This window comes from Falco peregrinus, chromosome 2, assembly GCF_023634155.1.
Source record: "Falco peregrinus isolate bFalPer1 chromosome 2, bFalPer1.pri, whole genome shotgun sequence".
Classification (NCBI taxonomy): Eukaryota; Metazoa; Chordata; class Aves; order Falconiformes; family Falconidae; genus Falco; species Falco peregrinus.
This window is the reverse complement of record NC_073722.1, coordinates 84,288,554-84,308,843: the sequence shown is the minus strand read 5'-3', so window position 1 is coordinate 84,308,843 and position 20,290 is coordinate 84,288,554. Positions and strand designations below refer to the sequence as shown.

At 40.6% G+C, this 20,290-nt stretch overlaps 1 protein-coding gene across 3 annotated transcripts in view; it reads right to left on the bottom strand.

Annotated features, from left to right (window-relative positions):
• The window catches only part of ADGRD1 (adhesion G protein-coupled receptor D1), a 160,963-nt gene that overhangs the window by 58,417 nt on the left and 82,256 nt on the right, over nt 1-20,290 (bottom strand). For all 3 annotated transcript variants that reach the window (XM_027780871.2, XM_027780870.2, XM_005233302.4), the window contains 2 exons: nt 12,909-12,982; nt 10,854-10,977 (listed from right to left, as the gene is read on the bottom strand). In XM_027780871.2, the coding sequence (XP_027636672.1) occupies nt 10,854-10,977; nt 12,909-12,982 (198 nt within the window). The remainder of the gene's footprint in view (nt 1-10,853; nt 10,978-12,908; nt 12,983-20,290) is intronic.

The window sequence follows — 20,290 nt, the reverse complement described above, 5'->3', positions numbered from 1 at the left end:
TTTTGTCCTAAGGCCAACCATAAGAGCAAGCTATATTTTAGTGTCCTTTTTGGTCAGCTTTCCATCTCAAAGAAGCATTCCTACCACGAGTTACTTTACAATGAGGTATGGTTCTTACCCTGTTTATCAAACCAACTGAGATCTGCCATGACGCCATCAGCCGCTGGCCGGGGCTGAAATCCACTTTCAAACCCTTCTGCCAAAGGCTTGGAACAGTATCTTATGAGACATTGCTTGGGGGGAGGGAAGGGAGGAGAGGTAGGGGTGAAAAATTAAGGCTCAGCCAACCCTATTAAAGCTGTACCTTTAAAATGCAATCCGAATCCAATTAAGAAAAGGATGAATAATTAACTTTGGCAGCCTGAATGTTTCAGAGACGTTAAAATGCTGGCCTTGGCTGATGAAGCTAATGGTTTTAATTGCCTCCAGAAAGGCTGCTGAAATTCAATTTTAGTCCAGCGAGACCCTTATTTAGATATTAAATAATAACAATACAAATCTCTGTTTTTCTTCAGCTTGCCAAGCACTTTGTTAGGGACATATCATTATGATAACATTACGTTTTTTTCAAATTAAGATCCGTGTTTACTTCAGGAGGCTCAGTCTACTCGCTGAGACCACAAGAATAATTTTGGTGGGGCCATCCTCAATGGCACTGTGTAATCACCACTCAGGGGAAAAAAAAAAAAAAAAAAAGAGTCTAACTTAATTCAGAGACTTCTTTTCTCAAGCCACAATGTATCAGATACCACATGTTTGGAGAAAAAAAGGCCTCCAAGAGTCACGCTCAGCAGCACAATCGTCTTTTATCAGCCGTTTCCAGCAGAACTGCTTTCGAATTCCCATTCTCTATTAAAGTCCACAGCCCCTAGTGATCAGCAATGAAGTGCGAGGGAGGGGGCTTTCCAGGATTAAAGGCACGTTTTCCTACAGCCAGCCCAGCCTGATGGCTGCTTATTTAAAACTTTTCGCTGTGAGAGGAAAAAAAATCAAGATTTTCCAAATATCTCTGCCAAGGTATTAATTAGTATTTTTAAAAGCCCACGTCGTCTTTTAAAATAGTTCTGGGCAAGATGTCATCAAACAGTAGGTAATCTGCTCATTACAAATCTTGCACAGCAAGTTTTTAGTTCAAATGAAGCCTGAAGGAACCATGGCAGCGAGGAAGGACTCAAATTGTGAAGTGGTACCAGATTATAATGAAGTCTGGGGATCAGAAAAGCAGGTATCTGCAAGTTCTTCCTCACATCACTGTGTAACACAAAGCAGGGTGTGTTTTCTGCCTTTGTTTCAGGCCTAAGACTTGCAGTGTTTCCCAAGAAATGCTAAAAGCTCTATTTACAGCAGATTACCCTCTGTGAAACTGAAGGAGCTACTTTTGCCCATACATCTAGGACTTGCACATCTGTTCCCTACTTTCTGTTCCAGCAAAGGCAGACTCACCCTGTTCTCCAACTAACAGCAAAACTGAAGTCCATCAGAGAGTGCTATGAGGAGAATGAAACCCAGCCTGGGTCCAGCAGGCTCTTGCCGGCAGAGAAATGATGATCTCTTGCCAGGCTTCAAGTCTGAGATTCTGCAGAGCAGCTGAGGATAATTAAATACCCAGCTCCCAGTAAAATTCAATGAAAATCAGTATGTCTGCCTCTCTTATCCCAGGCTTGGGCTTTGACTTGGAAACATCGATTTCGATTCAGGACTGCGGCTAAACTGTGGCCTGCACTGCAGCCAGCAGTCTCCACATACCCAGTCCTGAATATCCCCTACACCATGCTTTGGGAAGAAAGGGCATAAAAAGGCCAATGCAGACACAGACTGAACTCAAGAATACAGAATGACTAAATTTAAGTATCTCCATTGAAGATATTCAACAGAGAACAGGGATGGATAAAGGTGCAGTACCATAACATTTTTATGCAGCATGGGGAAATCCTTTAGTCAGCAAGACGACCTAGCTGCCAAATGGCTCGGTGCTTTCATTTTCACCACAGAAAAGAAGCCTATGTTATTTTGTTAAGTATTCCAATTAAAATAGGGTCCTGTTTCATGCTCCTCAAACAAAAGAGTTCTTTTGACCATTATGGCACTCTTAAATATTTGTCCTTTTCCAAAACGAAAAGTCATTTTTTGTTCTCCTCTGCTGAGTGAAATTCAGTAACTGCCAAACAATTCTCTAAGGAATTTGAGGCATTGTTTAGTATCCGTCAGCATTAGTCCAGTTTTTTCCATGTAATTCTATGGGATTAAGGACAGAACCAGAAAGTCTCCTATTTTCTCCCATCAAAATCAACAGAGCTGTACTGGCACAGGAATGGAATAGCAAAACAATGAACAATGGTTCTGAGTTAAAAATCAAGAGATTAGTGCTCAATTTTCAGGAAAGAAGGGCATGAGCATAGTGAGGACAAAAGAAATATGATGCACAATCATACTGTGAAGAGATCAGCAAGATGTATTCCTCCATGGGGATAACTTTCAGCGCAATAGAATTGGAGGGGGAAGCAGAGAGAGTGAGAAAGAGCAAGGAAAGTTTGCAAAGCGATGCTAAAATAAACACACAGGCTGATTTATCTTTGTTCATCTGATGGGTAAGGGCTGTCTAAACTGTCTGTAGAGATCTCGTCAGTGAAATAAACTGTCGATGGTAATAAACAAGGACCAAAAAAAATGCAATGCCTATCCAATTTTAAAATATGCAACACAAAAGAAAAATTACTGGACTAAGGCATTATTATCTTTATGTTCCCAGCAATGAAAAGCATGCTGAGAAATGTAATTATGTTAAAATTACAAAACAGCAGAAATCAGAGAATGCCACATTATTTCCATTTCATTGTCCTATTAGAGTATATAATCTGAGCCTCAGCTGGCTGAAAAATTTAAGAAAAAAGGTTACCATTTCAGACTGCTATTTTAATGCCCCCTGAGTGCAACGTTTGATTAATAACTGCAATATTAGATTTAGGAGAACAGTGCTTCAAACTTAGAAATTACACACCTATCCCCCATATTTTTAAAGCATTTCACAATAGTAGGACATTCTGGAAACAAACTTTCTAAGAGATGCACTTTGTTTTCAGTCAGCCATACATTGTCAAAACGTGCAGACAAACTCAGCTATAACAGTGAAAAATAAAATAAAAACACACACATTGTCGCAAAGCAGAAATTTAGGATGTCTTTCCTTTTTTAAATAGAACCTCACAGCCAAGTCACCAGGCCTTTTCAAAATTCTGGGCTCTCTAAAGATGCTATGGGTTGTCTCTATACCTCCAGCTGCAAGATCAGATGTTTTTAACTATTTTCCCCTTTATAAATGCTTCTCTGCTTTCAAGCCCATTGGTGAGCAGCTTGAACTATATTGATTGATCCTCCCTTCTGAATTATGGAACAAGAGCTACAAACGGGATGAAAATCAAAGCCATTTCTAGCTTTATAAATGCAAAAAATGTGTTTAAAAACCTGAACAATTTCTACCACAGATTGTATGACGCTATTACTTCGCTGGAAATGTCCATCCACATGTGAACTTTATAGTAGTCATTTTTATACCCTCGCAGCTGGAAAAGACAGAAAGAGGGAAAATGGAGGAAAAAACCCCAAACAAACACAATTTAAGAGAATGGTCTAGGAGACATAAATATTATAGTTTTGTTCTGCATCGGTTACTTGGGGGAGGGGGACCCAAACCTCAAATTCTATTTTGCTGTGGGAGACAATGATTTCCCCTTTAAAGGGATTTTTGAACTTGGGGTCCCCAGGTGTCCACCATCCTTTTGCTAAAATGACATTTATGTGGCAGATGGTACAAATAGCCTGGCATGCTTTGTAGTTGTTGGATCACTATAAAAATAAAAGCTGCCAGATGGCTGGCATGTTTCCTGGCAGGAGTATAGGGGCCCCACTGACTGATGAGAAGAAGTAAAGCTGCCCAAAATAAAATAATAGCATTTGAATTTTCTTTGGAGTGCTTTTGAAATGCAGCTTGCTCATGTTGGGTTTGATTCCTGCTGTCGAGAAAGCACCTTGTGACATCCCTCCGTCTGTCTACCCCAGAGAAGCATTGCTCATGTCTCCCCTACAGACGTCACCTGTGCCTCCCACCCCAGGAATGGGACCTCTCCACCATTTCCCCTCCAGCCAGAGGTACCACTGGGTGCTGGCTGCAGGAGGCAGCATTGCAGGCAGAGATCTCCCCAGGCTCTGCACCAGCAGAGGACGGCTACTTGAGGGAACACCCCATCTCCCATCCCGTGCTCTTCCTATCCAGGCTCCAGCCTGCGGCACAGCGGAGGACTGTTGTACTATATACTACAAGAGAACCACCACAGGGAGCATATCACCCTGGATACCCTCTACTCAGACTTTCTCCAGAAGCAGCAAACATAAACCAGTGTAAACACATCAAACTAAATGGATTATTTATTTTTCCTAAAACAGCTACATTAATGCACTATTGTCTCCCTAACTGTAACATTGCAGGGCAGCTGGCAGTACGGGTTTGTTCTGACTGCATCAGACTAAGCGAAAGCTGGAAGGAACACTGTTCTGTGCAGCAGGGAAGGACAAGGACAGACATGAACCCCCAAGAGCGCAGCTTTAGCAATGATTTGCTGTAAGGGACTTTTTTACTCTACCTCAGTTTCCCCCATCAGAAAGAGATGCTTGATCAGAGCAATGAGCTTTCCAGAGGAGGAGTACACAAATTAGTTAATATCTGCACGATGCCGAATGTCTGACTGACACATTTTGTTGGGGAGAATGCAATTGCAAAATTTGATCAGAGTTGTGAAAAGACTTCTCAGCTGAGTTCCCAAATTCTGATCATGTGCTGACCGTAATTACATCTGTGCAACTTCACAAAGGCAATCAAGGGTTGAACGTGTCCCTTCAGGAACATTCTGCTCATCTTCAGTCACATTTTACCTTCAATTAACTTATTTAGTCATTTAAACCAGTTGATGGTCACTAATATCCAAAACTCCAAATAAGTGCTACCATTTCTCAAGTTAAAACCAAACTCATAAATGAATCTCAGCAAGCAAGCATGAATTTGGGCCAGCTGTGATACAGACATAACAGCAGAGTGATAAAAACACAAATAATTTTGGCATTCCACGTGGGCCAATTTATCAGCAGGCTAACAGGTCAGTGCCAGGCTGACATCTGAGCACCACATGGTTGTAAGTTTTTCCAAGATGGTTATTTCATTCCTGAAATAAACTTGCTACAACTGCTAATCCCCTGCATCACTGAAAGTAGCTAAACTGCACACGTGTACCTCAAGCTAATCGGCAGTATTGTTCATACCAGCCTTTCACAATCACTGTGACTTTGTGTTCAAGCTCTTGCTGAAACTAGTGTAGAATTCAACTACACTTGTAATCCCAGCTCAGTTTTAGTTAATTCACAGCATTCAAAGTTCCTTTTCTCCACACACCACTGTATAGCTCACAGATATCAAAGAAGAGGTTCATTTTGTCACATTTAAGCTAACATTCCAGAATTTAAGCTTTTTCTTTGTGACTTCTCTCTTTCAATTTCTTTCTCTGAAATACTGGAATAAAATTGCTTTTTCATCTCTGCAGATTTCGGTCTCTGGAGATTACTTCCAGCTGGCATACTGCAGAATAGTGACAGAATTAATCTAACCTGTTTTGAGCAAAGATCAAGAAGAAAAATCAAGAACTCACAGCTTGTTCCTAAGAACTTTCTTGCATTTCTATGCTTCCTGGAAATTAGACCCACCTGACAGTCTGCTCCGTAAACATCTAACCATTTGTCAGCATTCCCCTTCTTACAATACTTTTTGTGTTCAAGAGAAAGCACTGTCAGATGCAAGATATCCTGCAATTTTGTTCTTATGAATGTCTCACAGAAACAAAATTAAATCCATGTGAGACATCGTAATTCTTCCCCAAGCCAGGTGCATAAATCATTAACATAGTTCTGTACCTTATAATAAAATCACAATGATAAGAATATTGAGACTATATAAAGACATTTATGCCCACAAGAAATGCACAAACTGTGTAAATATATCGAGAAGTGCTGGATATTGGTAAAGGTGTGGAAATGACCTGGATCGCTAATAGTAGGGAGGTGCTGGGACAGGTTCAAAGTGCATCAAAGCTGACGAGGTCTGAATCATGCTGCTGTTCTCTAAGTGGAGAAAGCTAGACTTGGCCACATGAAGGAACAAAGAGGAGAAGTTAAGCAAGGAGATTCTTGCTTGAGTTTAGCATAACTTAGAAGAAAAAGTCACCATCCTTGGTAAATAGTTATCATACAAGCTCAGCGCTCTAGCCAGTAGAAATGCTCACCACAAGTATTTATGTGGCAGGTTACTTCTGAGGAAGGTCACTTATTTTCAGTATTCGTTGCTTAGAGACACCTTGGCTTTCTCTGAAATCAGACAGTATGCCATACTCTCCAGTTGTGAACAGCACTCTAAAAAATTGCGGTGTCTCATGAATGGAAAACGTATACTTTTTCCTTTTTTTTTTTTTCCTTTTTTTCTTTTTTAGTGAAAAGGAAATCAATCTCATGAAAAGGAGCTGTGAGAATCAGAACACTTATCACATTGAACCGGTGTCAAGAGTTCATGGATTTCCACATCAACAATGTTCTCCCCTAGGGATGTTCTCCCAGGTCCGATGCTGCTGCATACGTACTGGTCTGTATTACTTCTCTTTAGAATTGTCAATATCCCCTTCTTTTTTTTTTCTTTTTTTTTTTAATTGTTTTCTGTGCCTCTGCCTGTCTTTCTGCAAGGGGTGGCAGAACTATTCATGCCTGGTTTTGCTGTTGTGCTGACTGGTGCGTTAGGTTAAAGGCTGTTACAGTGCCCTTGGAGAGGATGTCTGCCTGCTCGGGCTACCCTCAGAGCCGCATTCATCAGTACCATGCAGAGAAAGGGAAATGATACTTTGCACAGCAGAATGGAAGTATAAAGCACCCAAAGCAGAATCCCCATGAAGAATGAAGTCATGATTTTGTACCAAAATACAGCTTCTGATGAAAAGCTCTCCAATTTTCAGGCAATCCATTTCCAATAATTTATTTACATTTTCATGAAAAGCAGATCCCTTTTTGTAAGAAACAGGCTCTAGACAAAAAATAAACGATCTGTCAAAAATAGTGTTCATGTCAAAAAATTTCATCCAGTTCTACTTACAAGACCACAGATATATAATTGCTATATAAACAGAACTATTCAAATGTGGGCAATTGCATACTCCCACCCTCTCTTTTTCTTGTCTCATATTATCTGTGGACTTCATTTATGAAAAGAAAAATAAAATATACAGAAGTTCAAGACTGAGTACAACATCACTGCAACAATTCCTTAGAGCACTGACAATCTAGTATTTCAATGGGTGGTTTATATGGGCCCTTTGAACCTTGGCTCATGAATTTCAGCACGTGGTGAATAAACATGTAAGTGTGTTTAAATCCACAGCATTTTAACATTTACTGAACAGGGTTCCAAGGACGCCTGGGTGAAGTTTCCAATTGTCTAGTTGATTCAGTAGGCTCTATTGCTTAGACACGTGCAGCAAATACTTAGCAAATGTGTTAGGAATTTGCAACTAAGCATAGTGTGCTTGTATAGCTCAAAAGCCAGGAAGATTGTCTTTGCCCAAATCTTAACTTCATGCCAATTGCACAATGAAGATAGCATTTGTTTTCACTGGTTAAAGGATCATAAGATAATCCTGAACAGTCCATTTAAAGGGTGTGTCTTTGACAAAGATTTTGGGATGAGATTTTCTGATGAACTCTGAGAGAGGGACTACTTAATAGCCAAACCAGAGGAACTGGAGTCAAAGCACACTGACGGGATGACATCTTTTATTGGCTTCTAAGCAGCATCATCACTTGAGACTCCCCATGGGTCCATGCTCATTGCCACCTTGCTGTAACATTAAGCTAGTGCAGGTGATGGAGGGCAGGGCAAAGCAGGCATGTCAAGGCGTAGTTCAGGGTCATTACTCTGCAGACCTGTGAAGCCAAATTTCTCCACGCTACAATGCACTTATAAATTCTGCCAGTTGAGGTGCATTCAAAATTTGGTTTTAAGTGAACTTTAAGAGGTTAGAAATGAATGTATCTTTTCTACCTAGCCTGCACACTCCTCCATTGAAATCTGCAGCAAGCATTTCAGATTCTCATGGATTTGCACTAGGAACATACAGACTCTGTACTGGAAATACTTGTCTCTCACCTGTAAGCATTTCACTTTTCTTGCCAAAAATTTATAAATTCCCTTCTTTTTCTGTTCAGAAATGGGATTTTAGGTGGGAGGGGTCAAAATACAACAGAAAATGATGGGAATTAAGTTTCATTAAAAAAAAACCTAAACTATTTTATCCAGACTTTTACAATACTATGTCACATAAGGAAGGCTTTTATGCATCAAAGTGACTATCTGTGTATCTCACACATCCATGTAACACCTCAGCAGCACTTTCGTTTTGTTTTCTAAATTATAAAGGAAAAAAATAAAAAAGCAATGCAAAAACATTCTGCACAAACTTTGGCAGATGCAAATGCATTAGACCAAAAAGTTAAGTAGGGAGAAAATATTTAAAACAGAACCGTTAAATGACTTTGAGGAACTGGACAGTCCGTTCACATCCAGCCTTTCCTAGTTATGCATTTCAGATCTCTTTAGGAAAGCTTAATTCCAAAAACTTTCATATGAAGTATCTTTGATCTCCGATTACTAATACTGCGTAATACTAAAACTTATTGCAGCGTCCCACTAATCGTGACAATCTCAAACCTATTTGTTTGAAAGTCAGACCTTTCAGAATTATTCCCCAGTGGATAGTCCACTAATCTTTCAATGACATTTAATTGGTGGATGCCTTGTTTAATCCTGGCTAAATCTCTGTACACTGCTCTTTAAACCAAGGTTAATAATTGCCGTTTCTCCCATGCTACTTTTGTCTCACAAGATGAGAAGCTCTTCAGGCAAAGCTGCATTTTATTATCAGTACAAAGAGTACCTAGAAAAATGATACTTGGAAACCAGCTGGGGTCATGAGGGCCATTACAAGTAATTAAGGTAATAATGGTTAGATAAAAACTGGGTGACCCGAACAAGCTACCCCAAATCTTCAAACCGTTTGACTAATACAAAGGGCTGTGGGTATTAATCAAGCTCTTTGGATAGCTCTTTGTTCCAGACTGTGACCCTGACTTCAATGGCATTACACTATGTAACCAGGATTACCAGGTGAGTAGTTGTGCTAACATTGTTACTGAATCAGTAACTCCTAATAGCAGTCTGGAATGATTTATTCCTCAAAGAGACTGCGGTGCTGCTCAGTGATATAACCCTAACTAGAGCTCCCTTACACTGTAAGCTAATTTTTTCTATCTATCTGCAGGAACCTCTGTGCCGCCCTCACGAGCACATGCAGCCTATCCTGCAGCAGTAGCTGTCTCGGCAAAGCTGCTGCCTAAAAAAGGACCAAACCCATCATTCAAACCAATTAACAGGAGCCTGAGACATGGCCAATATAGTTGGTGCATCCGTGCCAACAGCGTTGACAAAAACCCTCTAGCTGTACCACAGAGGACACCACGCTTGTTAGCAGCACACAGTGATAAATGTGACAGCAGGACTCCTACTGTCCTACTGCAGCTCTTCTTCAGTCTATTAATTCACGTTATTAGGATGGTGTCTGTAGAAAGCTGAGAATGTGCCAGACAGTATAAATTTGACAGACAGTTAATACACTTTTCTTTAAATGTACAGTTTGTAAATTATTTATATTATACATTCAAAATTTATTAACCAAGGGCTGTCTGGAGCAAGGCTTCATCAACATCTCCATTGGATCCTCCCTGACAGTAGCACACCCAAATAAAACAGTAAAAAAATATATTTCCCATGCTTATGGAAGTGCTGTTTGTCTGCTAAGATCCAGGACGGGATTGACCTTGCTTAGTGCTGAGTTTTGGAGAGGGAGTCCTCCAGCGGAAACAAAACAGCACTTCACCAGCAAGGAGCTGACACTCTGCTCCATCTCTGAGGAAATCTGAAGGCATAGCAAGGTATCATGAAGAGAAGAACATGTCTAGTGAGGAGAGCAATGTGTTTGCCATCCAAGCTTCATCTGAAACCAGTGATGAGTATAAATAGCAAGCATAAGGTCCTGGGTAAACAGGGAAAGTGTCATATTCCAACTGCAAAGAGGCTTGATAACTCCTTGGACAAAGGAACCGAGCATAGTGAAAACTATATCTAAGGGGTTCAACTCCCAGCTCTAAAGCATCATTTTCTTTCACATGCTCCTTTTCTACACAAGCCCCTGCTCGGCAACAAGGTGAAGAAAGGGCAGCAGGGAGGCACTTGGAAAGCTGGCAGAGACAATGGCAGGGGCCAGCTGGCAGCAGAGTTTATTTCACATGGACTTCAAGCTCAGCTATTCATATTCCACCAATCTAGTTACCAAAACCCTTAAACAGCCACATCTTGGCTGTCTGTCTTGAAAACGAATTATAAAAGCCAGGATCATCTCTGTACAACGTCCTCTAATACGCTGTATGCTTTTCCTGCGTAGTACTTTTAAGGAATCATGTCAAAAGGGTGAGAATAAAGTAAAGAGAATTCCCACCCACCTCAGACGTGTTTCACTTCTTGCTCCATTTCAGTAACCAAAAGTTGCAGAAAATACCAAGAAGTATTGTAATATCATCGCAGAAAGCAAGATGTGGAGTAAACCTGAGTTGGGCAAAAAGTTAGTCCGATTCCAATCACTTACTGATGTGGTGTGAGGATGCAACTGATGTATTTATGCTTTCATTTTTAACAGATTTACCCCTTTGCTTAATCTCACCTTCAGAGGCACCACTTGCATCAGAATGGCAAAGTTAGTGAGGTGGTTACAATGACACACTGAGTAGTTGAGGTCCCCGCTCCGGCGCACACAACCTTCATTAGACCAAACACCAGTTCCATTGCTGCAAAGCACACAAAAATGGAACATAATCTTTATCAAAATGCATCTTACACAGGCTAATTTGATGTGCATTTTAGTATACAGAAGATAAAAAGGTTTGAAAGCCATCTTGGGCTGGATCATCCAAAATACTGCTATGTCTTCTCAATTTCATCATGAAAATAGTCATGAAAAACACTGGAACAGGACCCAGGTCAGACCCCTACATGAGTGTCTCTAGAGCTTCCTTCCCAGTTTTATAACCAATGAATGACAGCTACATTTTTTTGCTTTACATTGTGTAGCGCATTTATGGTATTTCACCTAGATCCAAATTTCTGTACTCTGAGAACTGTAATATCAGACAGGTCAGTAATCTCACACAAGTCGAAAAGGTCAACGTTTCATATCTGCTGCCTCTCCCTTATCCGCTGGCACACTCGTCCCGTCAAAGCAATTCAGACTGATTGAATGTGATTTCTAGTGACCCATCCATGCCAATTCTTTTTTGTCACTTCATCCTCAGGGGCAGCAAAAGCAGCTCCTGCTCCAAGGGGAATATGGCTAGGCTGGCTGCATGGCCTGGGCCCAGGGCTGCGCACAAAGTGGTCCTCATGAGCCTGCCTTTTCATGGGGCCAGGGAAACCCAGAACCCCCTGTGCCATGGCAGCCCTGCGGTGGAGTGGGGACACAGAAGCCACAGGCATGCATCTAGGGGGGCTCCATGGGCTCAGGCACCGTAGGTCACCCTCCCAAAATGCCTGCTTCTTAGCCATTTATTACGTTTGATATTATTCTGGGTTCTGAAGCTGGACTGAGTGATCTGTATTTTTCTTGGTGCTTATTATAAAGATAGGTATTACTCAACTCTTCTTCTGTCCTTTGGGACCTCCTTAAGTTCTCAAAGGGAGTCTCTTGTAGGTCAAAAACCAACTGCTTATTCTTTAACTACCATGCGCTAGGGAATAAGACCATCTTGACACAAAACTCATTTGGAAGCACAGATTTCATATTTCAGTTTCTATCCTCAGGCAAAGCCTCAAGGGCCCGAGCCCCAACGGAAAACAGAACGGGAACAATGCCCTAACCGTATTAATTCACTTCAGTAAAATCTGTTTCTAATCTGTCGTAATTTGTGAGTAACCATAACAACAAGTAACTGCCAACAGCTGGGACAGTTCAACATACTTGAAACAAAACTTCAATAAAACAATTACAGTGACCTTCCCATGTGCATGCCGGATAGCAGGGAACACAGCATTGCGGGCCACTGCTACATCAATTAGCTTATACCATTATGGCTCAAAAACTGTTAATCCCCATTAAACTCAAAATTCACAGTTTCTATTCTTTCTCAATTAATTCAGTAAGAGCAGCGTGATTGGAAATAAAACACAGATGAAATATATTCAGAGCTAAAAAACAAAGAGCTACTGCTTTTCCATAGTGCCTATTTTCTGAGTGAAATTTAGGGTGGTATTTATTTCCTTTATTTTCTGATTTGCATTCAGGGGCATAGTATTTCTCCATTCTATGCACTGGCCAAAATTTACAGCTCTGAAATACTGATCTCACATGATGCTGTGACACAGGCACAGATCCAGTGAAAGCAATAGCTCTGCTGGAGGTTTGCCATCTTAAAACATCCAAGCATCTGCCCAAGTGGACATACTCATAAACCAAGATAAGCACAGTTTGTATCAGTCCGCAGGTGTGATTCCAAAATTTTTCAGTCTCTCAGTTACCTACCTAACAAGGGTTTGTGAATAACAAGTCTCCTGTTTATGGTAAGAAGCCACTATCAGACTGTGTTTTTTGTAAACCAGTGGCTTCATTTCTTTCACTATTTCCATGAATGAAAGAGAACAAGAAGAATATAGGTAACAAATATCACCACAGACTAAATGTAATTTAATTAAACCAAGTTAAATAATTTGAAATTACATAACATACCTGTAGTCCAGAAACGCACAGTAAAGATGAACTCTGTTACTCTTATTTAGTGCTTGGCTGTACTGTCTGGGAGTCTGCAAGAAAGAAAATACAAACCCTGAAGGAATGCTTAAAAAGAACTAAATTCCACCATTCAACGACTTTAAATTCTCATTGCTATAATAACTTCAATAGACTTATTCTGGATTAACACACCATAACTGAAAGCAAATTTTGTCAGTCTTCATAGATTTACAACGAACTCCACACATGCAAAGGCTGATATTCAGTCTGGGATTAAACTCATGTCACTTTAAATCTGTGTCTCATTTAAGTAAATAGCAAACCTGGATTATTTATTGTATATAAGCACAAATATATGCACTAATTTTTACAGGACTGGGGTGTTATTCTTCAGCATATATTTGGCTTTGTTGGGTTTTGTTCTCATTGGGTAATAAAAATCTCACATTTTAGGATTAATAATACTGAAATATGTGTATTACAATGACCAACTCACAGACATTTTCTTCCCACAACAGTGATTATTTCAAAACAAACTGAAAGAACAATGCCATAATTCAGGATTTTAACACACCTTAGCATTATAATCACATCATTTCTATCTTACATGAACAGATCTAGCCGCTAACTCAATCTCTTCCATTCAGGAAGCTTTGAGACTCCATTCTCCACTCCCGTTACACCAGCTTTGTGACAAAATAATCCAGATTATATTGGAATGAAATAACAGATAAAATATGCAAAATAAGAGGATTTCCAGGATCTGTTCAATCCTTTCTAATACATAAATCCCCAAAGTCCACATTGTGTTAGACCCTACCTTAAGGCACTTTTTTAATTACAAGAGTCTTCAACATAAACAAATCACTGGTGAATTAACAGCCCTTGGATTATTGCAACACAATTCTGCTGTCAAGCCAAAAGATAACCAAGTATTTATTTCCTTGTTTTAGAGAAAGAAGGAAAAAAAACCCCACTGCCTGATCATGCTGAAAAAACTCAACCAAGTACAATAAGTCCCTGATGCAATTTTCCTTCTCCTCTCCCACGAGTCCAACAACGAGTGTCAGGCACAAGGTAGCACAGCTCCCTTCTCACCAGTGATAATAAACCGTTTCTGCCTAAGCCAGGACATTCGCACATTCATACTGGATTTCCACACACTTCAAGTATCTATACTGTAGATAAGGCCATTTACTTCTTCTTAACTCACATCTCTGGGTAACGTAAGTGGAATTTCCTTATCTGCCTGAACAACATCCCCACACAATTTCTAGATCCTTGACCCACCCTGTTTTCCCTAAGCCTTCATTGTAGAAACAGCTGAGACTGCAGGTCAGGCACTCACAGAAGTGGAGCTTCATGAAGAGGAAAGACTGCCACTTATCTGCCAGGGGCCTCCATTGTCCTCTTTGGCTCTGGTGACATCCTGTAGCCTTTTTCCACAAGGGGAGCAAAGGAAACAGTGAAGCCTCACAGCCTTGCAAGCGTGCCACAGTGGGAAGTGATAATGGGACAAGATTCACAACCTGCATCACCAAGAAATATCTTACTCATCTAACCCCCAATCTGCTCATGCCACTTACTTTCCTGCTGTGCTGAAAGATGCAGTAAAACCAAGTATATGATATTGATTTATTGATTAATACAGAGGAGTGTATTAATCTCACCTGTGAAAGCCCTTCCTCATCGCTGTCTGCCCTGTGAAGGCCCCATGCAAGGCTTCAGCATCAAACTGGTACGGTCCCTGCTAGATCCATCAGTTCTGAACTTCCCATTCCTTTCAGGAAGTGCCCCCCCACAAACCTCACCTTTAACAATGGCAGGGGTCCTGTACACCTGCCAAACCACCTACGAAATACAGGGTGTCTTTAAGAAACTGCTTCCTTCACTTAATCCCACCTCTCGCTGCTCAAGAGCGTTCCTGAAGAACACTAGTTCAGAAACTACAGAAAACTAATGATCCATAACCCACAGCTGGAAAACCGCCTGCTGCAACTGCAGTTACTTTGGAGTTTTGCTGGCAGAGTTCATTCTGTTTTACCAGCAGCAAGGGCAGGCAGCATAATGCTTGCCCATTATGCTGTATAATGTTATGTCCATCATGTCTATAGCTTTCCTGAAGTACGCAACTGAAAGAATCCACAGTCAGTTTGTATTTCAAATTACTTCACTTACATGGCAGACAAACACTGGTGGAAAGGGGCGGGGGGGAAAGAGATCTGCTGTAATAACAGCTAAGATTGTACAATATCTGTCATTTCTGATTTGTAAGATATCTCTAAATAAATCTTGATTCTTAATACACCAAATGGAAAGGGCACCGCAGGGTCAGGTTGGAAGAAGATGCAGTACTTCAGTTGTGAATCTTATTACACAAATAAAACCCAGATGTATGTTTTACCCTCAGTTATCTCTGACAAGGGAAAAAATATTGGGTTTCTCCATCTTTAACTCTTAAACACAGATGTCACTCATTAGACAAAGAACTACACCAACAGAGGCTACACAGTCTGAGCTGTCCAGAACTGTGTGTGTACCCACATGGAAAAAGAACAGATAAAGAACGCATATACAAGAAGGGTCCATAGCAATCTGCCTGTTTACTTCTCTTATGCGTCCCATGTTTTGACACACATGACATAGGCCTCACAAGGATCTTCCGTGCCATTTATGACAACTGCATCAAATATTCGCCTTCTCAGACTTCACTGAAAGTTCTGCAACAAAACCGTCACCAGAACAGAGAGCCCCCCAATATATAGCAAACTGGATACAATAAGGAATAAACCCTCTTGTGATCTTCAACGGTTCTACTTCAAAGCACTCCCTAACCTATGAAAAATGAACTGACTGTACCTCAATACCGCATTTCTTAAGCTAAACTGTGTGACAGCTTATATGGGACTTGGACAGTGTAGCACTGAGGATATCGATTTCATGACATCGATAACAGAAAGTTTAATATACAAGTAGGCTTTTACACTAAAAGATTAAGTCACTTAAGTATTTTTATAAAAGCCTGTGAAAGGACAGTTTATGCTTCTTTCAGTAGTGTGGAGAGGGAAAGTACCAGCACGCTAAGTAATCCAGGATCTGTGCATCAGTTCTCCCTAATCTGGGTTCTTTACATCAGTCCTTCTGCGTGGAGAGGGGTACAAGCAGTTTCTTCAAAGAAAAAGAAATTAAGAAATGTTTTCCTCATTAAAAGGGGAAATCAACCTCTTGTCACTGAGAAAGAATGGAAACTCTATGTCTGCCTGATGGCGCAGGTATCTGGAGGAAGGACTGTCTCTGTTTACATCAAGGCTGTTCAGCATCCCTTACACTAACCACTGACCCTCAGTAAATTAGTCAGACTTACAAGCAAACCACAGAAACTCATTGTATGATTTGAGAGCATATGGAGGATATGCATGGATGTGTGATGGGGCTACGGTACTTACACTGCTGGGAACTAGGCACAGGGCCATGGCTTGTGGGTGAAGAGGCCAAAAAAGCAGGGGGGGTGGGGGGGGGTGGGGGAGGGGGTGGGGCACAGCGGGGCCGCTCAAAGGACTGCTGGAAACCTTCAGGAAAAGCTAGTTGCAGGAAATGTCATGAACACAAGAGCAGAAGAAAAACAGTCAGCCAGCTGCTGCTGGGAAGGCTAGCCAAGGAAGAGGAGCCAAGAAGAGGGTGGGGTGAACCTTTATGAGATTAGCTTGTTTGTCCTCTCCTCCCCTGAATTTAAAAAGCAAATATTTAGCTGCATAGTGGTGGCCACCAAGGGAGGAGGGTGTGCACCTTCTAATTCAATATGTATTTTTCTCCAATGTGAAGGACAACTCTGTGGGCCAGACCTGCCATTGATCTAAACTCAGCAGCTCCAAGCCCAAAACATTGGGTGTTGGACTTCTTGTCCAAAGCAGTTGATAATCTACTCTATTAAGTTAAATTTGGAGTTCACTTGCCTGTTTCAAATATACAGTGTTTTGCCTAATTCAGAGATTTTGAAGCCTTGTCTTCTCAATCTCCAAGAATACCATGGATTATTTTGAAGGTGGCAAGAAAAGGCACCAAGACAAACAAGCCTCTTGTCAGTATGCCTGTGTTTGTTGTGCAAGTCCACAGCCCCGCTGAAATATTCTTACAGGTGTATGAACCAAAAGCACTTTTAATTCTGGTTTATGGATCAAACTGGAGACAAAATGATGCTTCTAATTTAAGGATATCCTGTCCTGACTGTGACATCCTGTTAGCATGACCTGTGTAGGGCCACACGGTTTACTGACTTTCCTTTCCACCTTATACGATCTACTTCTAATTCCCTAGAAAATTAAAACTTTAAGGTACATTCATCTGCTCAGTTCCCTGGAAAAAGACAGACAGAAAGAAAGAATAATCACCTGTTTCTATAGTGGCTTCTATGTTTTCTTCCAAGCTGTGAGAAAACTGCATTGCAACAGGCCTTGGGCTTAGACCACTCAACTGTTTCAATTTAGAGTCTGTTTGACTGATTCACCCCAAGATGTAACTAGCATATGTAATGAAAACAATGTTACAAATTGTACAAAAAATAATTTAGCTGATGAATAAGGAGTTTCAGTGTGTTATGCGTAAAAGCCAGACCTTTAGCTGCCCCACTGTTGTCAGAGCTATGCCAACACACACTGAAGCAAGAGCAAAACACTGTAGGCTCCCAGGGTCAACACAACAGCTCACTGAATGTATTTCTTAATCATACAATCATACAGTTAAAAAAAAAAATCCATGCTATCACAAAGGGTGCAAGAGTGAGACATACAACAATATAAAGGAAAAAACAGTGAAATATCAGAGGCTATAAAGACATCTGAAATTAGAAAATGTTGCCATATGTAACCAAACATGGATCAGGTTTGATCCTTCGTCTAAGATTCAGAACAGTTGATGCATCAATTTCCTGTAAAAACACTGTTAATCAAATACTGCACCAATAGCCTTCCTTAGTTCTCAAGAGTTCTCCATTTAACAGCTGCTGTATTGGGCAAGCAGTGTGAGAACAAAAAAAGTAATGAAAAAACCCAGGAGCAACAGACTGAAAAATATCTTGGCTACTCTACTAGACTGGGACTTTATAAAGAGAGAAAAGAAAGGAGGGGAGTGGATGAGGAAATTGTCCTGGTACTTTTCTTTTTATTATTTATTATTGTGCATAGAAAAAAAAGAATTGTTACTTCTGAACATCTACAGCATCAGAGGATTTTGCTATTTTTCTTAGACTAGAAAGTCCACGTCCCTTTAGAATAAAAACACCGTCCTCTTAACAGGATCCCATCTTTCTTATGGCAGCAAACAAGGGGTTTCATCCAACAGCTGCCAAGACAACATTCAACCACTTACAGATCTCAGTGTGGGCTGTCAGGCACTGTGCATCTGTAGGACAGTTCCTTATAAGCGACAGGAACTGAAACTATTACTTGGTGCTCACCTTTCTTCAGCTTCTCTCTTTGACCCACTTCAAGTTACCTGCTTATAGCACAGATAGGCTTCATGGCACCTAGAAAAGCTGAGGCAGTGATTGCTGAATGTATTCTAGGTGCAATGTCATGACAGCATTAAAAGAGCAGTAGCTGTTCCCTCTGTTTGGGTGCTAAATAGTATAAAAGTTATTCCCAAACTACTCAAGGAAAGCTACCATTTTGGCAAAATTGAGTTAAAATTATAATCTCCCTAGACACACATGCATAGCTCCCAAATGGCTTTAATTTTACAGCTAAAAAATCCCCATCCTAACATAGAAGTTATATTCACATAGATCCCTCAGACAGCTAGCACGGCATCAGTGGGTCAGCACTGAGGCCTGGACTCAGGAATTTCTGAGCACAAAGTACCTTGCTCAGCCTCATTAAGCCGCGTATCCTCTATAGACTATGCTTCCATACATTCCTCAATTTCAAAGATCTCAAATATATAACAATATATTTCTTCCCTTTTTTCTTTCTCTTTGGCCTGATGCATATGGGCATGATGAGCATTTTGTATGTATTTGTAAACACGAGGCAGTGACAAGCAGTTGCATGCCAAATTCTTTCAGCTTGGAAGCCAAAACTATTGAAGATGCAGTACCACAGTGTAAAACCACGCCAAACTCCCATTGACTGCAATCTGGATTAATAATATTTACCATATTGTTGTAAATCATGATAATAAATGGAAAGCACAGAAAGGTTGAAAAATAGCCACAGAAAGAAGAAGGTTCATTTATATTAGAGATGCATGGAACTGACTTCAATGGAAAGCATGCACAAATAGAAACTGCAGGATAAGGACCTTTGAAATTCAATTTGGGCAGCAACCTACTTACATGAGTAAATATTTGATGTTTAAAAATTTTAAATGCCAGTCAGTGAGAAATGGGGCTCAGCATGGCAGCCTTTCCATAAGCTCCAATAAACACAGGACTGAACTGATGACCTGTAGGAAAAGCTGCCTTAAAGCTTAATTGAAGAAATTATTTCTCATGTCCCTTAAAACACAGCTCTGTTCCAAAGAAAGACAAAGTGCAAATATTAATATTCTCTCTCTAGAAATAGTCTCATTTAGGTAAATAGCAATACAGCAGTCAGACAGTTTTGATATGCCTTTACAGTTAAAACAGTACATCCATATGTAAGAAAAAAATTTACAAATACATAGCCCTCTAAACCTGCACATGATTTAGACATCTAAGGATGGACTAAGGAGTGCAAAGTTAAGTCACCGATACTGAAACACCTGGGACACGTCTTTGCACCACTTCAAGTTTTAGCAAGTCAATTCACATGAGAGAGCAAGAGCCAGTTTCCTTCCTGCGTGTTATTGATAGAACTGTTTACACAAAGCCAGGGTCATCAAACTTGTTGGGACACTCTGCATTGCCTCCAGATGACTCAGGGTGTAACCTCCAACCAGATATTACCTCTCCAAAATTAATGAATGCAGTCTGGCTCCAACGAGATCTAATTTAAATCAAGTAATTTAAATGCATCTCAGGGAGCCCATGTTGAAGCCGTTACTCATTGCTTAAAAGACCTTATTTTGTTCTTAATGTAATGCAAAGCCCAGCAGAGCAGCTTTTCTGCTTTTGTCATCTCCCCTCCCATCCGGCACACACTCAGAGCTACCAGGACTTCAAAACAGACAGAAGAAGAACCCAGCTTGATTGTCAGGGCTCAGGAAGCGTTTGTTTGACTGGCAAATAAATAAATCAAAGGAAATATATAATTGTTTTCATTGGTAGACCTACCCGAAGTGGAGACTGCTGAGAGGCCATAAACACCAAATCCTACGGGGTCGTTCTCACCTAACCAAGATCTCATGTATGTCTTTTTATGTTCTGATCTGTTTTACCGAATCTGAAGTTAGATGGGCCAGGC